The following is a 23,296-nucleotide window of genomic DNA, read 5'->3' on the forward strand; positions in this document are numbered from 1 at the left end:
TCTTCGGTGCTGGCTAAAATTGCTTTGCCCTGCTCTCGGAGAGAGACAGAAGGGGGAAGAATTAACGTATAAAAATAAAGCCTTTTATGGGCTACCCTCACACATCCAGCGGTTCGCCGAGGGACTCGCGCAAACAACGTGGAGGAATGTGAGCGCGCGCGGATCAGACTCACCGGCCTTCTGCACGTGCGCGAGAGGTGCAGATCCGAACGCTGAAACCTGAAGCTGAGGCTGTCAGCGCCGAGGTTAAACAGTCCCGAGATATGTAGAGAAAAAAAAACGATAGATTTCTCTCGTTTGGTCGTTTTAGCGTGTTTGGGATTGTGACCGCCACTGTTTTGTTTTGTTTTGTTTTTGTTCAGTTGAGGGAAGCTTCGAAGCGAAAGGAAGGACGTACACTGAATCTCGGGAGAAGCTAAAACTAACGAAGGCCCCTTGGATTGGAGGGGGCAGCAGCCATCGCAGAAACGGGCGAAATGAGGAAAAATTGAATTATTTCCTCAGACAAAAGACAATATACGGATACACGTCATCTATAAAAACACAGGACATGTTTTGAGATGTTCGGATTCTGGATGGGAAGCTAGAACAGCACGAACAAGTCTAGTTGCAGCTAAAATAATTTGCCCTGGTGTTGCTAACCAGCTAGCTAGGCTACACGGCTGCCTGTGTGAGGATCAGGGCTACAAGTAGGAAACGAGGGCCTTGTTATGCTGATATGGTTAAAACCATACAAGACCCTCGTGTATGTGTTTCGTTGTGTTTCAAAAATTCGAAACGATTCGAGTTTTTCAGTCAGTACGTTATGTAAATCCGTTTCGTGACATGAACTCGTCTTTTCTTCGGCTCTTCGTTGGAAAGTTGAGGGTGGAGGCCTCAAGTGATCAATGGATGGATATTAAGCTTCTTTAGCTGTCTAGGACGTAAGCATTAGCTTGTATTTCGAGGTTATTTAAGCTAACATTTGTTGCCGATCGCTTTCTATAAAATTCCGACTCTTCTTTACCCTTTTTTCACACAGAGTTATGAAAACACGCATAATGAACTCGTTAGTCATACATCAATGTCATGGGTGAAATGGTCATTGAGGTAGGCTATAGTTTACATTGCGACCACTTTAAAGATGTGTAGCCTACATGTCCTGGGCAGTTCGAGTAATTTCGTGGATCGAGCAGAAATAGAATAAGCTTTTGTTCGTGTGTTTATTTTTTGTCACATTTCCTCTGGACCTTCTCTTTCGCGGGAAAGATGGGCTGCTTGGGCAACAGCAAGACCGAGGATCAGAGGAACGAAGAGAAGGCGCAACGGGAAGCAAACAAGAAAATCGAGAAACAGCTTCAGAAAGACAAACAGATCTACAGGGCCACGCACCGACTCTTACTTTTGGGTGAGTTACAAAAACGGGAAATGCTTGTTTGTTTGGTTTTTTTTTTTGGTTTTTTTTGTTTTTTTTGTTGAAGGCCTCGAAAAATGAGATCGCCTGTTTCGCATTTCATAGCGAATGCGTCCTTGTTTTCCTCCCATATATGTTAAAGAATCCCAGCTTTGAGTCTGCCGTGTCAAAAGTTTCTAGCATAAGACTGAAGTAGTTGCTAGCTAAATTAGCACCTGAAAGTGACTTTTAGAGGAGGAATGCAGCTGTCACACCTTCTTTGTGTTACAGCTGTGTGTGTGTGTGTGTGTGTGTGTGTGTGTGTGTGTGTGTGTGTGTGTGTGTGATCGCAGTGGTGACATTTAGTGGCCGCCCGAGCGGAAACATGCGACATGCATCGGCATGTAGGTGTGTTCTGGTTAAACTGGTAAGATGCAAGTAACGCCGGATCCACAGGCCTGTGTCGTTCAGTCTGTGTGCTGGAAACATCCAAACCATTTAGGCCCGACTCCAAATCGTCCTGACCAGTTTCAGGCCTTTCATTATTTTAATTCGGATGTCACTTTTCTCTCCCACAATTGCGTTCGTTTTTTTATGACAGGGATTTCTAATTGTATTTACGGATAACAGAAACTTATTTGTAGAGTTGGCAAAGAGTGCAGCTCACAACTGTATACGTTGTTTAGCTAAACTGTAAAATATGTGGACGTTTTTAGATGCAACGTCATTTCCGGTGTCTGTGTTGATTGGCTGATTGCACTCTAATGACCAGCGCCTAGTTGTTTACAAGTAGTTTTTTAGATGTATTTGTTTTAGTTGGTGTTTGTTTATTTTTATATTGTTGTACTATTGTATCGTTAGACAATTTGGTGTTAATGAAATGTTTTTAGTGCTTCCTGACGTGCTTGAATATCATTTAAAGCACACTATTTGAGTTAATATTGAATCTTACTACTTGATCCATGTTTCCGCTTCAGATTTTGTCACAGAAAAATTCAACCTTCAGATTATTCAACCAGCAAGTCTTCTTGTATAGTATAACAAGTATAACATTAATTTGAATATAAGATATATCTTTATTCGTCCCACAATCGGGAAATTTCTGTTACAGCAGCAAAGAGAAAAAAAAATGCATATATATATATATATATATATATATATATATATATATATATACATATATATATATATATATATATATATATATATACACACACACACACACACAATATAAAGAAAAAAAAAGACCATGAGAGTATATAAAAAACATAACACGAGAATATAATTTTAATACAGCTCTATTCTGCGAGCAGAGAATTCAGAAAAAAATAAACTTCATCATTTTAATAAATGGCCAAATTCTTATTTTGCAGACATGAATAGGTTGATTAAGGTAAAACAATAAATCTGTACTAAAGTTTTGATTTTTTTTTTTTTTTATATATATATATATATATATATATATATATATATATATATATATATATATATATATATAAGATAAAGCTTGCAAAAAGTTTGGGAAGTCCTGTTGTAGATGTTTGATTTCAGGGCTTTATCACTATTTAGTTGGACTGTTCAGTCAGTACTACAGCAAACATTTCATTTTATATAGATGTAAGAAAGGTCATTTGCTGTATTTCTGACCAGGAAGCATGGTTAATAAAGAGGAAGGTATGAACAGAGTATTAACAAAATTGACCTAGTAATTGAGACTTAGTCATGTCTCTACTCAGATCAGATACACAGGTCAGATTATGATGTCTAGCAGGCAGATAATCCCAGATGAAGACGATTAAAATTATTTATTTATCCATCCAGAATTATGCCCTAAACACTGTCTTGTGGCACGTATAGGCATTATCACATTTAACCATTAGAACACAATTAGAGAGCAGCTAATGACGTTCATTTCTATTTTCACACCCCTCTTTGTCAGCCTTCTTTTGTGTCACAGGCTCCTGGGCAACATAACACGACCATAGGCGGGTCAAACATTGACAGTCCTCGTTCTGTAGAGAATTTACTTGGTTGCAGAAGAAACAGAAGACCCGCTATGGGCATATCGACAGCTCGAGTACTTGACCTAGAACTCAGCAGGCACTCTATTTACAATAACAAAATGCAGTGCATGTGAGTCTTGTAGTACCATTTGTTTTATTATATTTTGTTTAAAAGCAACATGCTGATAGAAAAGTCAGAGCCACACTGGTTGTATTGTGTTCCTGTGTCTTTTTATAGCCCACATGCAGAAAGTGACACCTGCCCTAAACAAATATTAACAAAATGATCATACACACTTGTCATACATGTTTGCAATAATCACACCAAGCAGACATTCCAAATTTCTATTAGCACTTTACACTTATTTAGTTTTTCTCCACTTTAGTAGAGAAACAATAGACTTCAAAGAGAAATCCTACTCTGCTTCTTGGGTGATGCTGGAATCTCAACATCTTTCATATGTTGTATATAACATTCATATGTTGTATTCAGTTGTGTCCAAGGTTTATATTATAATGAAATTCTATGTTGAATTTCTAGGTTTGTCATTTGTATTTGTTGCTTGTAGTTTTGTTTTCATTTTGGTTAATGGTTTCCTAACCGCAATGCTGTTCAGCTGCTGGCTGTTAATGGCACTAATGGGAATTCTGTTGAACCCAGAAGAGGGAATTGCATCATCTTCAACTTCCAAAAGTTTGAGATACAAAGTGGGGAGAAAAAACATGGTCATCTTAGCGAAAAAAACCGAGAATTACAACTGCAAAAATTTAGGGAGCTTCTCAAAATGCCGACCTGTGCTGTTCTGAAATTAATGGTGACTTATGGCAAAAATTGTTAATATTTTTTCTAAATAGAAACGTTTTTCTGACCCTGAGCTTGCATGATTAGTGTTTTAATCATTACATTGATGGAGGTAAACAAATTGCTGCTGTAGTCTAATGTATAGGAAGAGTGGTGGTTCTGTACATTGTGAGCATTTTGTATGATGTCATATCCTGGACATGGGGCTGAGGACAAAATTGCCATTTTCTTTCCATTTTTTGCTGTAAAATGGAAATACTAGCACAGCTAGGTTTACAGCTGCATTTTGTTCTGGTCCAGCATTTTGATACCTTCCTGTATTTCTGCTCTAGATTTCTCATATATTTCTTTCTATGTTGTGTGTCACTGAACAGTCATATAAAAGAAGAGAATCCTGTTATTTTATGGAGCTAACAGTGACTGTTATTACTCGTGTTTGAGAATGTTGATTTTTTTTTTTTTTCTATTTTTGGTGATGTTAGCACAGAGCACAACTATTGACTACTTAATGGATTCTTACCACAAAAGTATTAAGGAATCTGAAGCTTAAGCGTCTCTCTTAGTCTTAACTTTGAGTAACCAAGCTTGGCTTTCACCATAAAGAAGCTGTAGAAGTTGGCATGGTGTTTAAAGAAAGAATAAAGAAAGAGTACAGACTGTTTGTTAACTTTTAATTTATAAGATACTTTAATAAAAGAATTTGAATAGAATGATGAGAGAGGTTTGCAGGTTTTTTTTTTTTTTCTTTCCCCCCCTCCAGTTTCGTTCTCTAAAATGGGAAGATAAAAAAAATCTGACAAAACCCGTCAATAGGCTTTGTTAATAGAATTTTTCTTAACATAATTTTTATCATTATGGACATCTTTCTGCTCACCACTGTTGTAAAGTGGTGAGTGATTGAGTTACTGTAGGTTTCTTGGTCACATTGAGCTGACCTGGTTATTCTCTGATCTTTCTAATCAATGAGGTACTATCACCTGGAGAATTGCTGCTACACCGCTCCAGTGTTGGTGTAAATTTCTTTGCAATATACGCTAATACCAAAAATGTATGCTTGTATGACACACATCCACTTGGCTCTGCTGCAGCATTCCCAATGCCTTTCCTCATTGCGTAGTCTAGGGTAGAGAAATTACTTTAGTGATTCAGACCATATTGAAATCATATGGATATACAAATGTCATGTAGCACACCTCAGTGACCTTCCCCCAGATGTGAAACACTTCCCAAGTTGTGAAACAATAAGCAAGTTGTGAAATAATAAGCAAACAGGAAAAAAAGGATGGTTCTTGTATGCTTTGTGATTGGTTTCCTTTATTTTTACATTGTCGCTAGAGCTTCTGTTTACCACAAACTGAGGCAGGCTCTCTTCTCTGCTTCTGCGATTGGGTGCCGCATTGTGAATTGAGCGTGATCCTAAAAACATCCAGCTTTGTAGATTGTTACCCCCGGTCTTGGTGTAGAGTGTTGCAGCAAAAAAAATGCCTGAATTTGCAGCATTTTTTTTTTTAATTTACACTGTAAAAAAGATTTTTGTGGAAAACCACTTCTAACTGTGAAATTGCAAGCACAGGATTGAACTTTTAAACAAATAAATTAAAGACACTTTTTTAATTGTTATCCATAATGGCTGCCATCTTCACCCACACAAGTCGAGGGAGCTTTGGCTGAATGCATATTGGAAAAACTGCTAGCTCCTCAAAATATTACTTGAATTTGCTTGATTTTGCATATTCATTTCTGCGATTGGAAAATCCTAAAATCCTAGAGGGACTTTATAATGGTATATTTTCACCAAACTGTACAGTAAGGCAAAAAACAAAGATTATAAATGTTAACAAATGCTTGCATGTGTGTTGTGGCCCTGTAATGCTCCGCTTCAAATCAGGCTGCCAAAGTTTGTCAGTAGCTGCATAACAAATCTTATACTTGTGCATTAATTTATGGAGTATATAAATAGTGTGTACTGTTTTCACAGTGACTGTTCCAACAAGAAGTGCACCCATATGATGCACTTATTCAGGCAGAAAAATGAAGTGTGGAATGTTGAAAAGCTCATGCACTCCACAGCCACAGGTTCAATTACGTAGCCGAAGAGGGTGGGGCAACCAGGCGCCGATGCTAGATGAGAATAATAAAAAAAAATTTTTCTAGTGGCCAACTGCACTCCATTGGAGGAGCCATCTTTTCAAATGTGTTTTGGTCTTTTACTGTAGCCTACAGTGTTTTATTTTTCAACAATTAAAAAATTCACTGCATTCTGTTTGTTAGTGCCATTACATTATGTGGGTTGCAGGGGATGCATTAGGGATTGGAAGGATGCAGCTAGTGGTTTTGACAGAAGTTTGTTTTAAATTGTCTATCTCTCAAAACACATAATTACACAAGAACTGCTGAGTGTTTTCTCAAAAGTAGTGCCCTATTAAGCAGAAGCGCGACACGCGGGTGGTTGTCCGTGCTACGCTAAAAACAAACCCTAGCCAGCCGGCTTTCCTGTCCATCCTAATTTTAAATGTTTGCAGAATGCTCACCCTGACAGTATCATGTGGAGCCCCGCCTCCACCTCAGCTACTTAGACCACATCTCTGTTATGCTAATTCCAGCATATAGACCGCTCATCTGATGCTATAAACCGGTTCTGAAGCAGGTGAAAACCTGGTCAGCAGGAGCGGGTTCAGGGAAGCCACAACCAACAGCAATTTCATCAACTTGGAGGAGTACACCGCATCAGTGACCAGCTTCATCGCCAAGTGCATTGATAACGTGACTAATGCCTGGATGCCCTGCCCTGGGTGTCTCGACATCCAGGCAATCAAGAAGTACAAGACAACTACTCCTGCTTGTGACCTTTGTCTTAGATGTGCTGAACGACTTCTACGCTCAGTTTGAGGTGCAGAACACGTAGAACATCCCAAAATCCAACGACCAGGTACTCTGTATAACCACGGCTGATGCGATGAGAACTCTATGTAGAGTTAACCCACCTAAGGTTGCTGGACCAGATAACATTCCTGGCAGAGTGCTCAGGAATGTGGAGAACAGCTAGTGGACATCTTCACTGACATCAACAATTCCCAGAGTAGCGCTATTGTTCCTACATGCCTTAAACCATTATTGTCCCCATACCAAAAAATTCTACAGACTTTTGCCTCAATGAATATCGTCCCTTCACACTCCATTGCATTGTGATGAACTGCTTCGAGAGGCTCGTCATGAAGCACATCAAGACCCAGCTTCCACAGCTTTTCACTGGATCCCCTGCAGTTTACATATTGTCCAAACCCCTCTATGAATGATGGCATTGCCATGACCTTCCATCTGGCCCTCACCCACCTGGACAATAAATGCTGTTCATAGACTTCAGTTCAGCATTGAACACAATTATCCCTCAGCCACTGGGAGACCACCGGATTGTTCTCAGGGCTGTGTGCTTAGTCCACTGCGGTTCTCTTTGCTGACTCAGGACTGTGTAGCATTGCCCAGATCGAATCACTACAAGTTCACTGATGGCACAACCATGGTGGGTCTAATCAAGAGCACCAAATTTCTGTGTTCATCTGGCGGAGAACTTTACCTGGTCATTCAACACCAGCTCCATCACCAAGAATGTTCAGCATCTGCTTCCTGCGAAGGCTGAGGGAAAACCCATCTTCGTCCCCCCATCCTGACCATGCCAAGGGACCATTGAAAGCATCCTGAGCAGTTGCATCACTGTTTAGTTTGGGAATTACATCGTCTTGTGTTGCAAGACCCACCAGCAGATAGTGAGGACAGCTGAAAAGATCATTGGGGTCTCTGCCATTTACCAAGAACATTTACACCACACACTACATCTGTAAAGAAAACAGCATTGTGGATGACCCCGCACACCCCTCACAGATGCTTCACCCTCCTGCCATCTGGGAAAAGTTACTGTAGCATTCGGGCCCTCACAATCATTCTGTGTACTAGTTTCTTCCCTCAAGCCATCAGGCATTTCAACACCCAGAACCGAACTGTTAGCGAACAAATACACACACTTGCACATTCATTCAACCTCTGTTTTGCACATTAAGACTTGCTGAATCCTACTGAGATGCTGTGGCATGACCTTAAAAAGGCGGTTCATGCTCGAAAACCCTCTAATGTGGCTGAATTGCAACAACTCTGCAAAGATGAGTGGACCGAAATTCCTCCACAGCACTGTAACAGACTCATTGCAAGTTATCACAAACGCTTAATTGCAGTTCTTGCTGCTAAGGGTGGCCCAACCAGTTATTAGGTTTAGGATGCAAGCACTTTTTCATACAGTGCCATGTAGGTTTGGATTTTGTTAATAATAACCTTTATTTAAAAACTGCATGTTGTGTTTACATATGTTATCTTTGACTAATATTTAAATTTGTTTAATCTGAAACATTAAAGTGTGACAAACTATGCAACGAAAATAATCAGGAAGAGGCCTACAATTTTTTCACACCACTGTAACATCTGTGCTTAGCATTGTCTGTATATTCTAGTGTTATATAAAATAAGTAGTTATATTAAATAAGTGACACTGACGAAACCGTATAGTATAGATGAGTTTTCATGCCAGTCCAAAAAATAAATTTGTGAACAAGTAATATTTAATTAATGAATTCGGTGATCATGAATTCATTAGCCTGCTCACCAGGCAAGTGAAAGCACTGATGTGCTTGCCCAGTCCCCTTGTATTGCTTGGTGGTTTGTTCACTTAATTTATTCAAATGAAAAGTAGGATTCTCAAACAGATTATATGCTGTGATGAAGTGTTTTTATAGTGATTATTATTAACTCAGTATTATTGCATGCACATCTTGGTCACATGACTGATCTGGATTTCTCCAATTAAATAAATTTCTCCTGTGAAAATCTGACTGTTTTTGGAGAAAAAACCCCAAAAGCAGTAGAAGTGGAGCTGCCTTTCTGTTTGTGAAACTGAAATATCATAATTTCCACCCTAAACATACCCATGTTAAAGCGTGATACAAGAGTGGCTGTCATACAAGAGTAAAAATGATGTTGCAGTAAAATAGTATAGATTTTGTCGTCAGCTGTTGATAAAGATGAGCGGGATTTGTCTCTCTGATGAACAGTCTGCAGCTATGTTGCCACGTATCACTAACATCAGAAGGTTGTGAGTTTGAATGCTGGTGTTGCCAAGCTGTCACTTGTCACGTCCTTAACCCTCAGCTGTTCAGCTCCATTACGAGTGGCTTTGGAGGAGGGCGTGTGGGAGGATAACATTTAAATGTTTATTCCAGCTCACGTGACATAATCTGTAATTTATGCTCAAGAGCTTGCTTTATCCTTCAGTCTGGGGAATGTATACATGTACAGATGTATCCAATCAAGACTCTTGAAGTAATATGAAATGTATTGAGATTTGCTGGTAGACCATTTATTGTGATGACTGTCAAATTGTAATGGCTGATGCTTTTATGCTGCATCTTTAATATTTAGATAAAGTGTAAACCTAATATTTAGCCCTTTCTACATGCTGTACAAACCCTAATGGTCCGTCTTTCTCCAGTGTATGATAGAAGCCCCTGTCTGTAGTCACCAATCAGATAAAGGTTTTGCCAGCCTTTTGAGCATGTAATGTGTTCTCACAAAACATGAACAGGGGCTTTGATTAAAGAAAATGAAACCGGGTCTTTGCAGAGCATATGCACAAATTTGAATTTTATTTCAGATTTCAAATGAGCTTGGTTATAGCTAATAACTTGTAGGGCTTATTTACATTTGTATTATGGTTTGCAAGCATTCCAGACCTTGTTGTTATTAAGAAACTACTGTGATGTGGTCACCAGCATTCTATTAGTTTTCAAAAAAGAAAACAAACTATATTTTTGACAGTTTGAGACTGTTTTGTTTGCATGTTTCCTGCCTGGATATGGAAAGTTTGCAGGATATGAAATGAACCTAGCTCGGTCAGTAGCGAAATTCACTCGGTTATAAACATGTGGGCTACAATAGATGAATATGTTTAGACAGCCTAGCCCTTGCAGTTGCTTGTTTTTTTCCACTAGCTGTCTACCAGCAATGGTGCTATAAATAGCAATCTATGAATAGAAAATATAAATAGCAAGGAAATAATGGGGCGGGGAATCGCATTACACATCCCAGTCTGTGTGCCTAACATTTCTGACCATAGGGAAGGGCAACATGATGATACCGATGTGATGAATTATGTCACAATACACATTTCTGTGAGATTAGTGATGTCATGATTTGTTTGGGGGTTGGTTTATTTATTTATTTTTAACACCTACAAAATAGACAGCAGCACTGACTAATGGTAATTAAGTACATTTCCGTGCTTAATTTTACAAAAGTACAAAATTGATGTTTCCCCCAATTAGATTTTTTTTTCTTTCAAAAAATGCTGATTATTAGTTATCATCATAAATTAAAACAACTCCACAGCTTCACTGGAAGTTACATATATAGGCTATGCATATATAGGCTTTCTACAGTTGTTGTCATTATTGTGTGATACAACAATTACTACAAATCAGTTTTTGTTTAAACATTTAAACATAAAATTCTCTAGTCTATATATGCATAATACCATATGGGAGAAAGGAAAAACAGTGTGTCCTCTTAGTCACAGATCATGTGCATGTTACTGTCTTCACTCCTATTGGTAGGCACCGCACCTAGTTGTTCCATATTTGCATAAAGTTAAACTTCTCTCATCTTGGTTGCGTCAGTGTAAACAAATTTTTGTCGCTTATATTGGCGGCAGTCAGAATGATCTCTGATTGCTTTGTTGCAGCATGTTGATGTATGTGTGAATGTAGCATTAGTTTCTTCTTAGTGCCAAACCCCAACAGTAGTGACACTGAGTATTGAGTGAATGTCGCACAAAGATTTGTTTTTGTTAATAATGCTTCTTTGAAATTTACCCAAGCAGGTATAGAGAAATATAAACTGTTTTTGTTGGTTTTAAATGACCATAGATGTAAAAGATCTCTCTCTCTCTCTCTCTCTCTCTCTCTCTCTCTCTCTCTCTCTCTCTGTCTCTCAATATAGGTGCTGGAGAGTCTGGGAAGAGCACTATTGTCAAACAGATGCGGATTTTGCATGTTAATGGCTTCAATGCTGAGTAAGTATTCACGTAACAGTGTGTAACAGTATTCCCCCACCACCACCACCACCACCAGCAGCACCACGACTACCCCATTGCTCGCTTACAATGTAATGTGATGAATGGACTGGCTGATTTGATTTCAGTTAGTGGTGATGATAAAGTGAAACTGCTAAGTGTAATTATGGATTATGGAAGGAATATAAGTGCATTTAACATTGTTCAGCACATGTTGAGTGTGGGGGAGTTTTTACATCAATGCATTTTTTTTTAATGGCTTATTTCACAAACTACTTTTGTGATGTGATGTCAGCTGCCTTGACTTAAGTTGTTTATGTAAAATATAGTAGGAAAATTGGCTAAAGCTGATCATTTAAAAAAAAAATAACAATAGCAAAATGCATGTCTCTAAATATTGTGTGCTTAACACAAATTTTCAAAAATATCAAGGTCACAATGTAGATCCATAAACCTTTTTGATTTTGTACAAGCCAGTGATTATTTGAATTTCTTTATTTGCAGAGAGAAGAAACAGAAGGTTCAAGACATTAAGAACAACATAAAAGAGGCCATAGAGGTCTGTAAGATTTAAACAAAACGGTTAATAATGAAAGTGATAGCTTGTGGTGTAAATGGTACAGCTGCAATGCTGTTAAACCTGCATGAGCACATTCACCATTTTAGCGCCTAATGATCAGGTTATATAAATAGTATAATGGTATGCATGCACTATATGTATTACATTTATACATATGTACATCCACACACAGTGGACTCAAAGTTTCAGACCACATTAAAAATCTGGGCTTTAATTTTTATTTGAAAAATTAAGAAATAAAGATTTAAAATTCTGAAAACTCAAAGAAAATAAAAGTTGCATAATATTATAATATTTTAACATATTTGTGATGTTTAGCATTTTGTGTTTTGTTTTTAGACTATAGTTGCTGCTATGAGTACTCTTGCTCCACCCGTCCTGGTCGCCTGTCCAGAAAACCAACGGCGAATCGAATACATCACCAACTTACCTAATCAGAAGAACTTTGAGTTCACTTCTGTAAGTATTAGTCTGTAACCGAACAAGACCATGAATTTAGAAGAGATCCAAAAGTGTTTACACTGACCATTTTTGACTTATTCAGTCCCCTTCAAAGTAAGTCAGAAGTATTAATAATTATGAATGGCAATAAATTTGTTTTACAAATTTTCTGGGCCAGGCTTAGTAGGTTATTTGATGCTCTTTCACATGTTGCTTGATTTATTTAAATACAATTTTTGTCTTCATGCAAAACAAATCTACATTAAGTAGGATTTACTCTCTCAATACCTTCTCAACTCCAGTATAAAGAGAGACTGTTGGTTGAGTCACATGGGACATTTGGAGAATTAATTTGTCGACTAGGGGTCTTACAATGCAATGTTAGTCAGCTCCATTGAGATTTGCTGTATGTGCGACGTGAGTTGTTAAGGGATTTATCTGGAAGAGGTTAATGAACAGTTGCTGTCTTTTTATTTTTTCTCTACCCTACTCATTAACATCCTCAGGGGTCTTCATTCATCAAAGTGCTCCAAGCTGCCATATTCCTCAGGGTCAGATGCTTATCAGGAAAAGTCCCAAAAGCTCACTGCCAGGTTTCCGTTGCTTCCTAAGCAAGCTTGTGCAGTATAGAAATAAAGCATGTACGACTCTTAATGTGTTTATCTCGGTATAAAAATGTCACAAGCAGTGATATCTTTTAATTTACCTGCATCTTTTTACTTACTGTATTGTAATTAACAGCCATTTGTTCTGAATGAATAGACTTTCACAACATGAACCCAAGTTTAAAGAGTGTTTGTGAAGAAATACATTTTCTGATGTTCATTAGGTGCATATAAATATATATATTAGGGGTGGCACGGTTCACAAAACCCACAGTTCGGTTTGTATCACGGTTTTAGGGTCACGGTTTTCGGTTCTGTACGGTTCTTGTTATTTTTTCTTTTAATCTTCAACACTCCAGAAATTTCCTTCAGCATTTGATATATAGCTTATTAGCCAAATTATTCACAATTTAGGATACAGTAACATTTTTGTAATATCATGCACTAACTGAATTTGACTTGACATTATTGGGAACATCTCTGAGTAATAGCTAGGTGAGATTTTGATACAGCAAGAGAGAAGACATTGATGATGACATGCTTTTCGTTTATTTGGCAAAAAAAAGAACGTGTATTGTTTTCTCTACAGAAACTTGTGCCTTTTTATCATACAAAGACATTTATCAAACTGCCCACTTCAGTGTAGCTCTTACAAAAAAAAAATTAAGAAAAACAGAGGAACTCTTACAAGCTCTGTCTTTTAAACAAGTAAAAATATTTTAAACATGAATATATAACATAATGAGGCTATAACAATAGCAAAGGCCATAATCATAAAGTCAAGCATAAGTTTAACCATCTTAGCGCAACTGTTATATTAGAAGTGTTGCCATTAGCATATTGAATGCATTTTGCACAATGCTTGCACACAGTCGCAGTTCTATCTACTGTTTTATTTCCGTTGTCATCGTAAGTAACATGAAATCGAAAATGTTCCCACACACCAGATTTGAACGATGCGGGCGCATCCTCCAACTCCGGGCAGCCTTCATTATCTCCTCCACTTGCCATTTCTCGCGCAAATCTGTCTGAGGCGAAACTGAGCACGGGGCTACATTGTGCATGCGTCGAACCGTGCGCGCACACATGAATCAAACCGAACGGTTCGGGTCTTTTTTCATGTACCGTGCCACCCCTAATATATAATATATACTGTATGTATGTGTGTGTGAATGAGAGAGAGAGAGAGAGAGAGAGAGAGAGAGAGCTTATGACAGATTTTAAACACGTATCATTTTGGAGAGAAATTAGACATCAGACTATTCTAATCTTAATTAAAAAATTAAATGATCAATGCTACATGGATTTTTTCTTTCTTTTGGGCATTGTGCTCTCAAGTTTGTTCAAAGAATAAAATGGATGAATGAATATGAACAATGAGACCACCTGCACACGACCGCAATTTTGGATGTTATTTCCTGCATGTCTTGTCACATGTAAAATTACTTTTTCTTTGAGAATACTCAAAATGCCAATACGCAAGTTTTCGATTTGAACTGTGGCCTGTGTCAAGAGGACAAAGTGAGCTGGGATCAGTGTAAATGGGCATGTGATGGCCCTCACATGAGACTCTTGCAGACACATGATCAGGGGTCCTGGTGTGTTTCATCTTCAGCGAACGCTTTAGTCCTGCCTAGCAAATTTGTTAATGTTTGTATGGGCTTTTATTTATTTGTCTGTTTTTTTATTTATTTATTTATTTAATAGATATATAGTAATGGACAGATTATTTGTTTTATTGTCTTAATTCAAGTTAATTACTAACACTACATAAACTGATTTTAATTAATAATAAATGTTCCCTGATGCTTATAAAATGACTAAACATGACATGGTTATTGATTGTTTTTATCTTTTTAATGTTATAAATTTCTGTCATCTCTTTTTAGGAATTTTATGAGAATACAAAAAAACTATGGCAGGATGATGGAGTCAAGGCCTGTTACGAGCGTTCCAATGAGTATCAGCTGATTGACTGTGCACAGTAGTGAGTATCTCGCTGCAATTGTATTTAGTTTTACATTTAATATAACATCATAGCATGCCAAACACTGAGCAGTAGAGAACCAAGCCAAGTAGCACACACACCATATGGCCGATGGTTTGTGGACACCTGACCATCACACCCGAATGGCACAGTAAGAATCCCTCGATTATATAGGGTATACAGTTAGCTTTGTATATGGTGTAATTACTTTCCCTTTAGTTAAACCAATGGTTCAAAACCCATTTCAGTATGACAATGCCTCTGTGCACAATGTAGATTGGAAGTACTTGAGTGGCTTGCAAAGAACCCTGACCTCAACCCTGAGCACCTTCGGGCTGAAATGGAATGCCGACATGTGCTCAGGCTTCCTCATCTGACATTAGTGCCTGTACTCACTGTGTCTGAATGAACAAATCCTTCAAATCTAATGAAAAGCCTTCACAGGAGAGTTGAAGGTACTACATTAGCAAACAGGGGCTAAATCTGGTATAGTATGATCAGCAAGTTGTCAAGTGCCCACTTTTTTTTGGTTAAACTTATTTTTTTGATTAATTGACGCACATTTGGATGCTTCAGTCGGTCTGGTCATTCTCTTCTGACCCTGTCTACAAGCCAGTTTCATTTCATTTACCAAGATTTTCTGTTTCCTGTAAGCATCCCAGGAGACCAGCAACTTTAAACAGCCCATCTAGAACCAGTAACCATGCTGCAGATTGAGCTTGTCACATGTCACAGGCCTAAATAAGTTTAGCAGTTTTTTCATTATGTTGTTAGTTCTCTTTTTTTTTATTCTATTTGATCTCCTGTCACCATTTAGGCAATGAATTAATGATTTCTCCATCATATGAGGTGCACTGTATGTTTAAAAGCCATTCGAGATTCATCACAAGGCCGACACAATCCGGGAAGATCCAATACAATGATATTGTTTAAAATGCATACAGACGGAATAAAAACCAAAGTTAATATATAGTTGAGGAGGTAATCAGACAAACGATAAACAGCAAATGAATTTTTATTTCATTCTTCCGTTATATAGCTAGTGAAGCAGCTGTGACTCTTGCAGTGTCACTTATATTTGGAAGTTCATTTAAAATAGAAAGTGTATTTATTTGGGTGACAATCTTTGATTTCTGCCTCTGGAATTTTTATACTTATGTGAACATTTTAGCTCTAAAATGAAACAAATTGCCTTTGTTCTATTGCTTAAAAAAAAAGTCTGTAAAATAATTTCTAACTGTGGGTTAATTCCACAATGCCAACTAAACTAGAGAGGTGTGTTTATTGTTTGTTTTTTCCAGCTTTTTAGACAAAATAGACATGGTGCAGCAGAGTGACTACACACCATCTGACCAGGTGAGTGTCTCAACTTGTTTTTTGTGTGTGAATTGTTTATGGGTTTAGTGCGTTTTAATTTAGCAGTAGCATAAGCATAAGATTTATCAGTACCTTGAAACACTCAATATTAACAAAACAAAAAAAAACATAAACTTTATATTTACAAGTACTAAGTTGATGTATTAAAAACAGAAAACTTTACCGGTGGATCCAGATATACTTGTATTTTTCTTAAAATATTACCTCTTGTAAGCCTTTCATGTTCGGTTGTGGGTTTGCTGACAGAGTACCTGCAAGATGGAAAAGTATTTAAGTACAGGCAAAATTCTAACCCACTAGAATTATAACCACCACATTTGTCTATTTTTAGCAAAACTATACTATAGATAGAAGAACTTGTACACTACTCACTGAATACTATTGTGTAAGTAAAAAAACAAAAACTGAGAATTGTTTTTGCAGTATGATTTAGCAATGCCACTTCATAATAATTATATTTTATAAAAATATTATTATTAATATAATAATAATAAAATGATTATACTCATGTTTACTAAATATCCATATTTTGTTGGCACAGTGTCTAATTTTTCACTGAATGTCACGATGTACAGCCTTGACTGTATAGGCTGTTAGACACACTTTATCAGCACATAGTTAGTATTGGTACAATAACCTACACATTGTGCTTTTTTTTCTGTGTTTTGGTACCTCAGGCCCTTATTCAGCCATTATATATTATACAAAGCATAATGAGAAGAATGTCAAAATAAAACTTATGCATATATTCTGTTACTCTAAACATGACCATGTGGCATGCACCACTTTTGGACACGTCATATAGGCCACACAAATGTCAGCATTCTAACAACCTCTTTTACTGTAAAATATTTTGTTTTGGTCTGCTCTACTTTTAATATAATGAGACCAAACCTTTTACCCCTATGAACTTTTGAAGGGAATTTTTTTAACTTGTTTATTAATATTATTTTAATCTCAACTAAATGTAAAATATATTAACCATACTTGTAATGTCTAGAATTTAGAGAATTTTAATCTCTTTTTCAAACCACTGCCACAATATCCCATTTTGTCCTGCCACAGTTAAACCAGGGGCACATTTAATATTATCAATAATTGAAAGAAATAATAATTTATTAGTTATTTATTTTTAACTGTTTTTACTACTTCTCATCTCTTTCAGGACTTGCTCAGATGCAGAGTTCTGACCTCTGGTATTTTTGAGACAAGATTCCAGGTGGACAAAGTCAACTTCCAGTAAGTGGTCTGAAAGCAACTCCTCTTTGCACCTTTTGTATTCTCTGCAGTCATCATGCATATGCTGGCGTTGTTGAGGCCAAAATGTGTGTAAACTGGATAGTCACTGGTACTGGGACACTGCAGATGTCCATACATGACGTGAAGCACTTTTTTGTTTTCCTTTCTTTTTTTCTTTTTTTCTTTTTTTTTTTAGTAAACACTAGAGGGCAGTGTAATTTATAGTTCCATTTGATGATATGAGACAAAAACACTAGTCATTATGAGCTTTAAGTACAAAGACTTTCTAACAAGGCTCCCAAAGTGAAAGTCATGAAGCATAGAAAGGGGTCTGGACTAGCGGTCTATGAAACAGCGATTTATTCTTGAATTTACTTGGTTCAATTTCTCCTGTAAATTGGCAGCATCACATTGTATACTTTTTAATGTGCCTATTACTTGGATTTTTTTAAGCTGCATGTTCATTTGGCCTTCTAATCCCAGGGTCTTGATTCTTAAATGTTTAAACATCCCTACACTAAAAGCACTATTAACTCATCGTGTGATGTGGGGAAATGTATTAATAATACCTTTTTTGTGTAACTCTGTCAGATTTCAGCATACATCTTGGAATTTGTTTATAAAAGACCTGCTTTGTTCAGTGTTTGATCCCAAAAGATCAATCACAGCATACCCATTGTTACCATGCTATATTTGTGTACACAATAGACACAAGAGTAAAATTTACTCAAGTCCTCTTATTTTTTTCCTTTTCCTGTGTTTGCCTAATGCCTGACCCGAGGCACTACAGATCTAGGCTGGGGTCCTTCATCTTTTAGTGTGTATATTAAATGGTTGCTAGTTAATATCCACCACTGACTGGCCAGCTAATCTGTGTATACATATAGTATCATAGACAAGAATGATGAACATATTTTGCCTTTCTTAAATGAGATAATGCAAAGAATGCTTCTGTGTGTAATATCATGCATAAAATGCTTGTTTCTTCTCGTAGCATGTTTGATGTGGGTGGGCAGAGAGATGAGCGTCGAAAGTGGATCCAGTGTTTTAATGGTAAATGTTAAACATTCTTCTGTTCTGGACAGCATGAGACGTCACAATTTTATTTGAACACAATTGTCTGATTAACCTATTGTCTTTTTTATCTTGATTATTGCTGAAATTAATAATGTGTTCTGTAGTCTTTACTAAAAAAAAGTATGGCTCGTGCGTGAATTTTGTCTGTTCAGATCTGCTGCTACATTAGAATTGTTTTGTTGCCCTATTTCAAAAGCAGATGTCAAAATGACAAATCGTAACGTTTGTGCTGTCTTCTCTTTTCCTTCAGATGTAACTGCCATCATCTTTGTAGTGGCAAGCAGTAGCTATAACATGGTCATCCGAGAAGACAATCAAACCAACCGCCTCCAAGAAGCACTTAATCTCTTCAAAAACATCTGGAACAACAGGTGATGCTTTTTTTTACTAACTCTTAAAAATAAAAAAATAAAAAAAGGTCAAATAATAGACATACTCGCACTCTGTAGATTGTGTTGCCAAATGTATTTGAAAAGACAAGCCAATAAGAATCTAACATGTTTTTTTTGCGCGCCCCCCAGATGGTTGCGGACCATCTCTGTAATTCTCTTCCTGAATAAGCAGGACCTCCTAGCTGAAAAGGTCATGGCGGGAAAGTCAAAAATTGAAGAATATTTTCCTGAGTTTGCTCGGTACACCACACCAGATGATGGTGAGAGTCATTCACACTGCCCCATACATAATGCATCATAATTCACGATAATATATGTTTGTAATATGTACTATATCCTTAATCTGAAGTGCTATTCTTGTAAATATTTCACTATAAATGTTACATTTCTAAATCAACAGACACATAAATCTTTAAAAAAAAATAGGAAAGAGTTGATGTGTTGATGAAGAATAGTATAAAAATTAACATAAATATTGATAATTTCTAATTCATCTGATATTTTGGTTAATGCACAGAGCAACAAATGTATGAACTGCTAACCAAAAGACTTCTCTATCATTCTCCTTTCCTTGATATGTGCAATATTATGGACAGTTTTACTGAATTTCACAGTGGACCTGCACTTCATTATATTTACAGCAAGCTTTAACATACAGCTAATTGTTTAAAATTAATTTATGTATTGCACTTAAATGTTCAGCATTTCTGGATCAAACTAACCAATTCACTGACTTGCACTAGGGATGTTTTGGTCAGATTCTGCTTTTACTCTGTCAGATAGGATTTTTTTTGTTTGCAGTGTTTGCTTTTCTCTGTATGGGTGGAGCTAAAAATAGTGCAGGCCATTGATTGATCAAACACAGCCATCACAGAACAGCCCTGATTTATGTCTCTGGCTGGAACTGCTATTCACCCAGCACAAAAACATTCAGTAGCTGGCTAGTGTAGTGTCTGCCAGAGTTTTGTTCTGGTGGATTTTAAAGGCCAGCATTGAAACTGTTTTTATACAGCAGTAAGCACTGATTATATACCAATAAGTACATATATATCACTGAACATTAAAATATTGCCATACACACCGTTCCATTAGCAAACTTGCCGTGTTTGTCCTTAGCTCCATCTTTGAGAAATGTTGCAGAAGCAACACATTAAACTAGATTTGATTCGTGATGCCTGGATTTATTTCCAGATAGTATTTTATTACTATCAAGACGATCACCCTCTCGCAGACCTCCTCCTACTGTGCCAGATCTTGTTCTATGATGGAAAAGCACACAAGAATGGGATACAGAAAGAGTTGGGTCTGAGTGCCAAGCTGCGCTGTTGCACTGTGAAACGCTATGTTAATTTTCAGATTCATGCCTGATGTCTGTCTACTGTAGCATGAAAAACCCACCATCTGTGTCTTAAATAGTTTTGTGAGAATTTTCAATATCCATTTGATTACTGTAACATCGAGATTAATTGTTTCCTTGCAAGCTATTTGTTTTGCATTTAAATCACTCAGGATTGACATAAAAGGATATTTCATTATATTCGTTATAATGTTGGTTATTATAATTAATAGCTTTGTTTATAATATTATTAGTTGCTTTTAATATTTATTTAAGTGTGGCAGGCTGTCTAGGTTACAGGCCATTAATAAACTTTTAGTTCAAGTATCACTATATTCCAGTAGTGTTTTCTTGAAGATTTTGCCAGTATAGATAAAATGTTTCTTATTGATCATTTATTTTTGCCATGTCCATTGTCATGTGAATGTGCATTTACATAGAAATTACTTTTTCAGCAAGCCCTGAGCCAGGAGAGGATCCGCGAGTCACAAGGGCAAAATATTTCATTCGGGACGAGTTCCTGGTGAGTGAAATATAAACTACCTTTCCATTTGTACCACTTCTGTTCACCTGTAGGTTTGTTGCAATACAATTTGCTTACTATTGAATCCGAACTTTATATCTTATGCACTTTTTTTTTTACCATTTTATTAATCTCCTCAGAGGATCAGCACAGCAAGTGGTGATGGCCGCCACTATTGTTATCCACACTTCACGTGCGCAGTGGACACAGAGAACATTCGCCGTGTCTTCAACGACTGCCGAGACATTATCCAGAGAATGCATCTCCGCCAGTATGAGCTTTTGTGATTGGCCGAGCTCGAGGGGCAAACTTTTAAAGAGACTGACTTCTGAAAGTCTTGTGTTTTCGGCGGAGTTTGAGAGTGGATCGTCTAAGAGCTGTGGGCTATGGGCCCCTTACACCGCATAAACACATACACAAACACACACTTTTATCATGCTGTTGAGGACCAAATATCATGCCTTATCCATTTGAAGCAGCAACCTCATTTCAAGGCAGTTAACTGCACACACATGCATACACTGACTGAGATGTAAAAGTTTATTTAAAAAGTCAAGTCATATGATCATTTGCACAATTAGATGTGACACAAAAGTATATAAAATTGCTCAATCTGACAAAAGTTGTACTCCTACAAACACGTAGCTTACAGTTTCTAGTTTTGCTTCTTGTCAGCTCACCCACTCATCAGAGTGTATGCCACAACACACAGTGCTGACCCTGGCAGTACCTGACAGTTTTGAGCTGATTTGTGATTGCCCCAACTGCTGGACCTGAATTACAGTACAGTGCTTGACTGTTGAGTTTTCAGTTGACTGGATCAGCTTTTTTTGCCATCCCGTGACCTCTCTTATGGAGAGAAGGATGATTACCAAATGCTAGAAGAGCAGGACAGGCCGCAGTAAAGATGGACACTTGGGACACGAACCCTGTCATGTGACTTACTAACTGCTTTCGGATGATAAACTTGAACGATCGCAACTCTCCACTCCGCATCCCCACTCCCTTCTTTGATCTACTAATTTAATGCAAATAATTTGATTGAGAGCACTCTTGCTTTTGGGGGGAGAACACACACACACACAGGTAAAGATGACTTGCCAATGGAATACTGTTCCCCTCTATTGTATTTCCTATCGGTCACTCTTGCCATCTTCCCAGTCTAACTTTTCCTGTTCTCCTGCTCTCTCTTTCCCCCAACCCTCTATTTTATTGCTGGACTATTATTCTTGTACAGACTGCAAAATGTATTATTTTGTACTTTATTGAAAAAAAAAGACTTGTAGAAGTTCCTGTGCCTTGATCACAACACTGCGTGTAAAAAGAAAAAAGAGCTAAAGGCGTAAGGTATGTCTGCGCTGTATTGCTTAGCCTCTTAGCCACCCTTCCAACCAATCAATTGAGCCTATTTGTTGCGCGCTCTCTCTCTCTCTCTCACTCTCTCTCTCTCTCTCTCTCTCTCTCTCTCTCTCTCTCTCTCTCTCTCTCTCTCTCTCTCTCTCTCTCTCTCATACTCATATGCCTCTGCTTCTCCCATGTTGTGTTATTCCAGATTGCTTTACATCCACATGCCCCCCCCCCTCCTGAAGAGAGAAATAATAATTAGAACAAGTATGGATGTAAAAACAAACAGCTTCTTGGTTTTAATTGAATCAAGGAAATTTGACATCAGTGCACTTAATGTTTTGTGCATTACTGCAATTGCAGTCCTGTTCTCCGGGGACTGGAAAATGACCTTACTGTTTTATTTCAGTTTTAGCTCTAAGGTTTGAGGTGGGTGGGTGGGGGGAGATGGCTAACTAAATGCAAAACCTGGCTTGTTTCAACCTTATTCCATTTTTCCTAACTAAAGAAGAAGCCAAAATAGTTTTGTTTTGAGTCATTCTTGGCTGTGTTTCAAAAAAAATCATGGCATAAAAAGGTGGGTTCCCATTATTAATGATCAGAAGGTATAATCAGAAAAGAAAAATCTGACCTGTTATCAAGTCATAAATGAAGTGGGGGGTTTTTTTGGTCCCAGTTTTACCCAGGTATAACCACTAGATGGAGACAAACTTGACAGGTTGTAAATCTGTTCCCTGCAATACACAACATATTGTTGTAGTCCGATGTTTTGAAAGTATTTATTTATGCTGAGCATCAAGCATATGTTTAACACATGCGTATTAAAGGTCTAGTATTTAAAATCTGTTTTTAGTTAGACTGCTTAAGCATCAGTGAGCTTATAAAGATATGTCATTGGGGTGGCGGTGGAGGGACAGCTTTGCAGTGATTGTTAATATGTGAAGCGTCCCTCTCAAGCCAAAAAGGAGATAAGCTCTATCTAAAAAGGAGGGGGAAAATGATTCAGCTATATGAATGATCAGCTGGCAGTATCTGATACTTTGAAGCCTAATTGCATATTGGCTTGTAATTCCTGAGTATAACACTTTTACATATTAAAAAAAGTTT

At 37.4% G+C, this 23,296-nt stretch overlaps 1 protein-coding gene across 2 annotated transcripts; it reads left to right on the forward strand.

Annotated features, from left to right (window-relative positions):
* On the forward strand, nucleotides 1–22,353 carry LOC113658500 (guanine nucleotide-binding protein G(s) subunit alpha). 2 transcript variants are annotated; one of them, XM_027171022.2, is made up of 14 exons: nucleotides 1–923; nucleotides 1,022–1,089; nucleotides 1,249–1,387; nucleotides 11,216–11,288; nucleotides 11,793–11,847; nucleotides 12,208–12,327; nucleotides 14,804–14,901; nucleotides 16,203–16,257; nucleotides 17,444–17,517; nucleotides 18,512–18,570; nucleotides 18,845–18,965; nucleotides 19,116–19,246; nucleotides 20,778–20,845; nucleotides 20,986–22,353. In XM_027171022.2, exons 2-14 carry the CDS (start codon nucleotides 1,069–1,071, stop codon nucleotides 21,130–21,132), a joined length of 1,161 nt encoding a protein of 386 aa, XP_027026823.1. In that variant the 5' UTR covers nucleotides 1–923; nucleotides 1,022–1,068; the 3' UTR covers nucleotides 21,133–22,353. The 2 variants fall into 2 exon arrangements, with proteins under 2 accessions (XP_027026823.1, XP_027026822.1); XM_027171021.2 differs by having other exon boundaries at nucleotides 1–245; nucleotides 363–1,089.
* The last annotated feature ends 943 nt before the right edge of the window (nucleotides 22,354–23,296 follow it).

Source organism: Tachysurus fulvidraco, chromosome 14 (genome assembly GCF_022655615.1).
Source record: "Tachysurus fulvidraco isolate hzauxx_2018 chromosome 14, HZAU_PFXX_2.0, whole genome shotgun sequence".
Taxonomy (NCBI): Eukaryota; Metazoa; Chordata; class Actinopteri; order Siluriformes; family Bagridae; genus Tachysurus; species Tachysurus fulvidraco.

Bases quoted from the DNA above. Each gene is read 5' to 3' on its own strand.
- LOC113658500 (XM_027171022.2), top strand. From the start codon at position 1,069: ATGGGTGAAATGGTCATTGAG. The intron at 1,388-11,215 runs GTGAGTTACAAA...CTCTCAATATAG, and splicing joins GCACCGACTCTTACTTTTGG to GTGCTGGAGAGTCTGGGAAG. The intron at 20,846-20,985 runs GTGAGTGAAATA...TAATCTCCTCAG, and splicing joins TCATTCGGGACGAGTTCCTG to AGGATCAGCACAGCAAGTGG.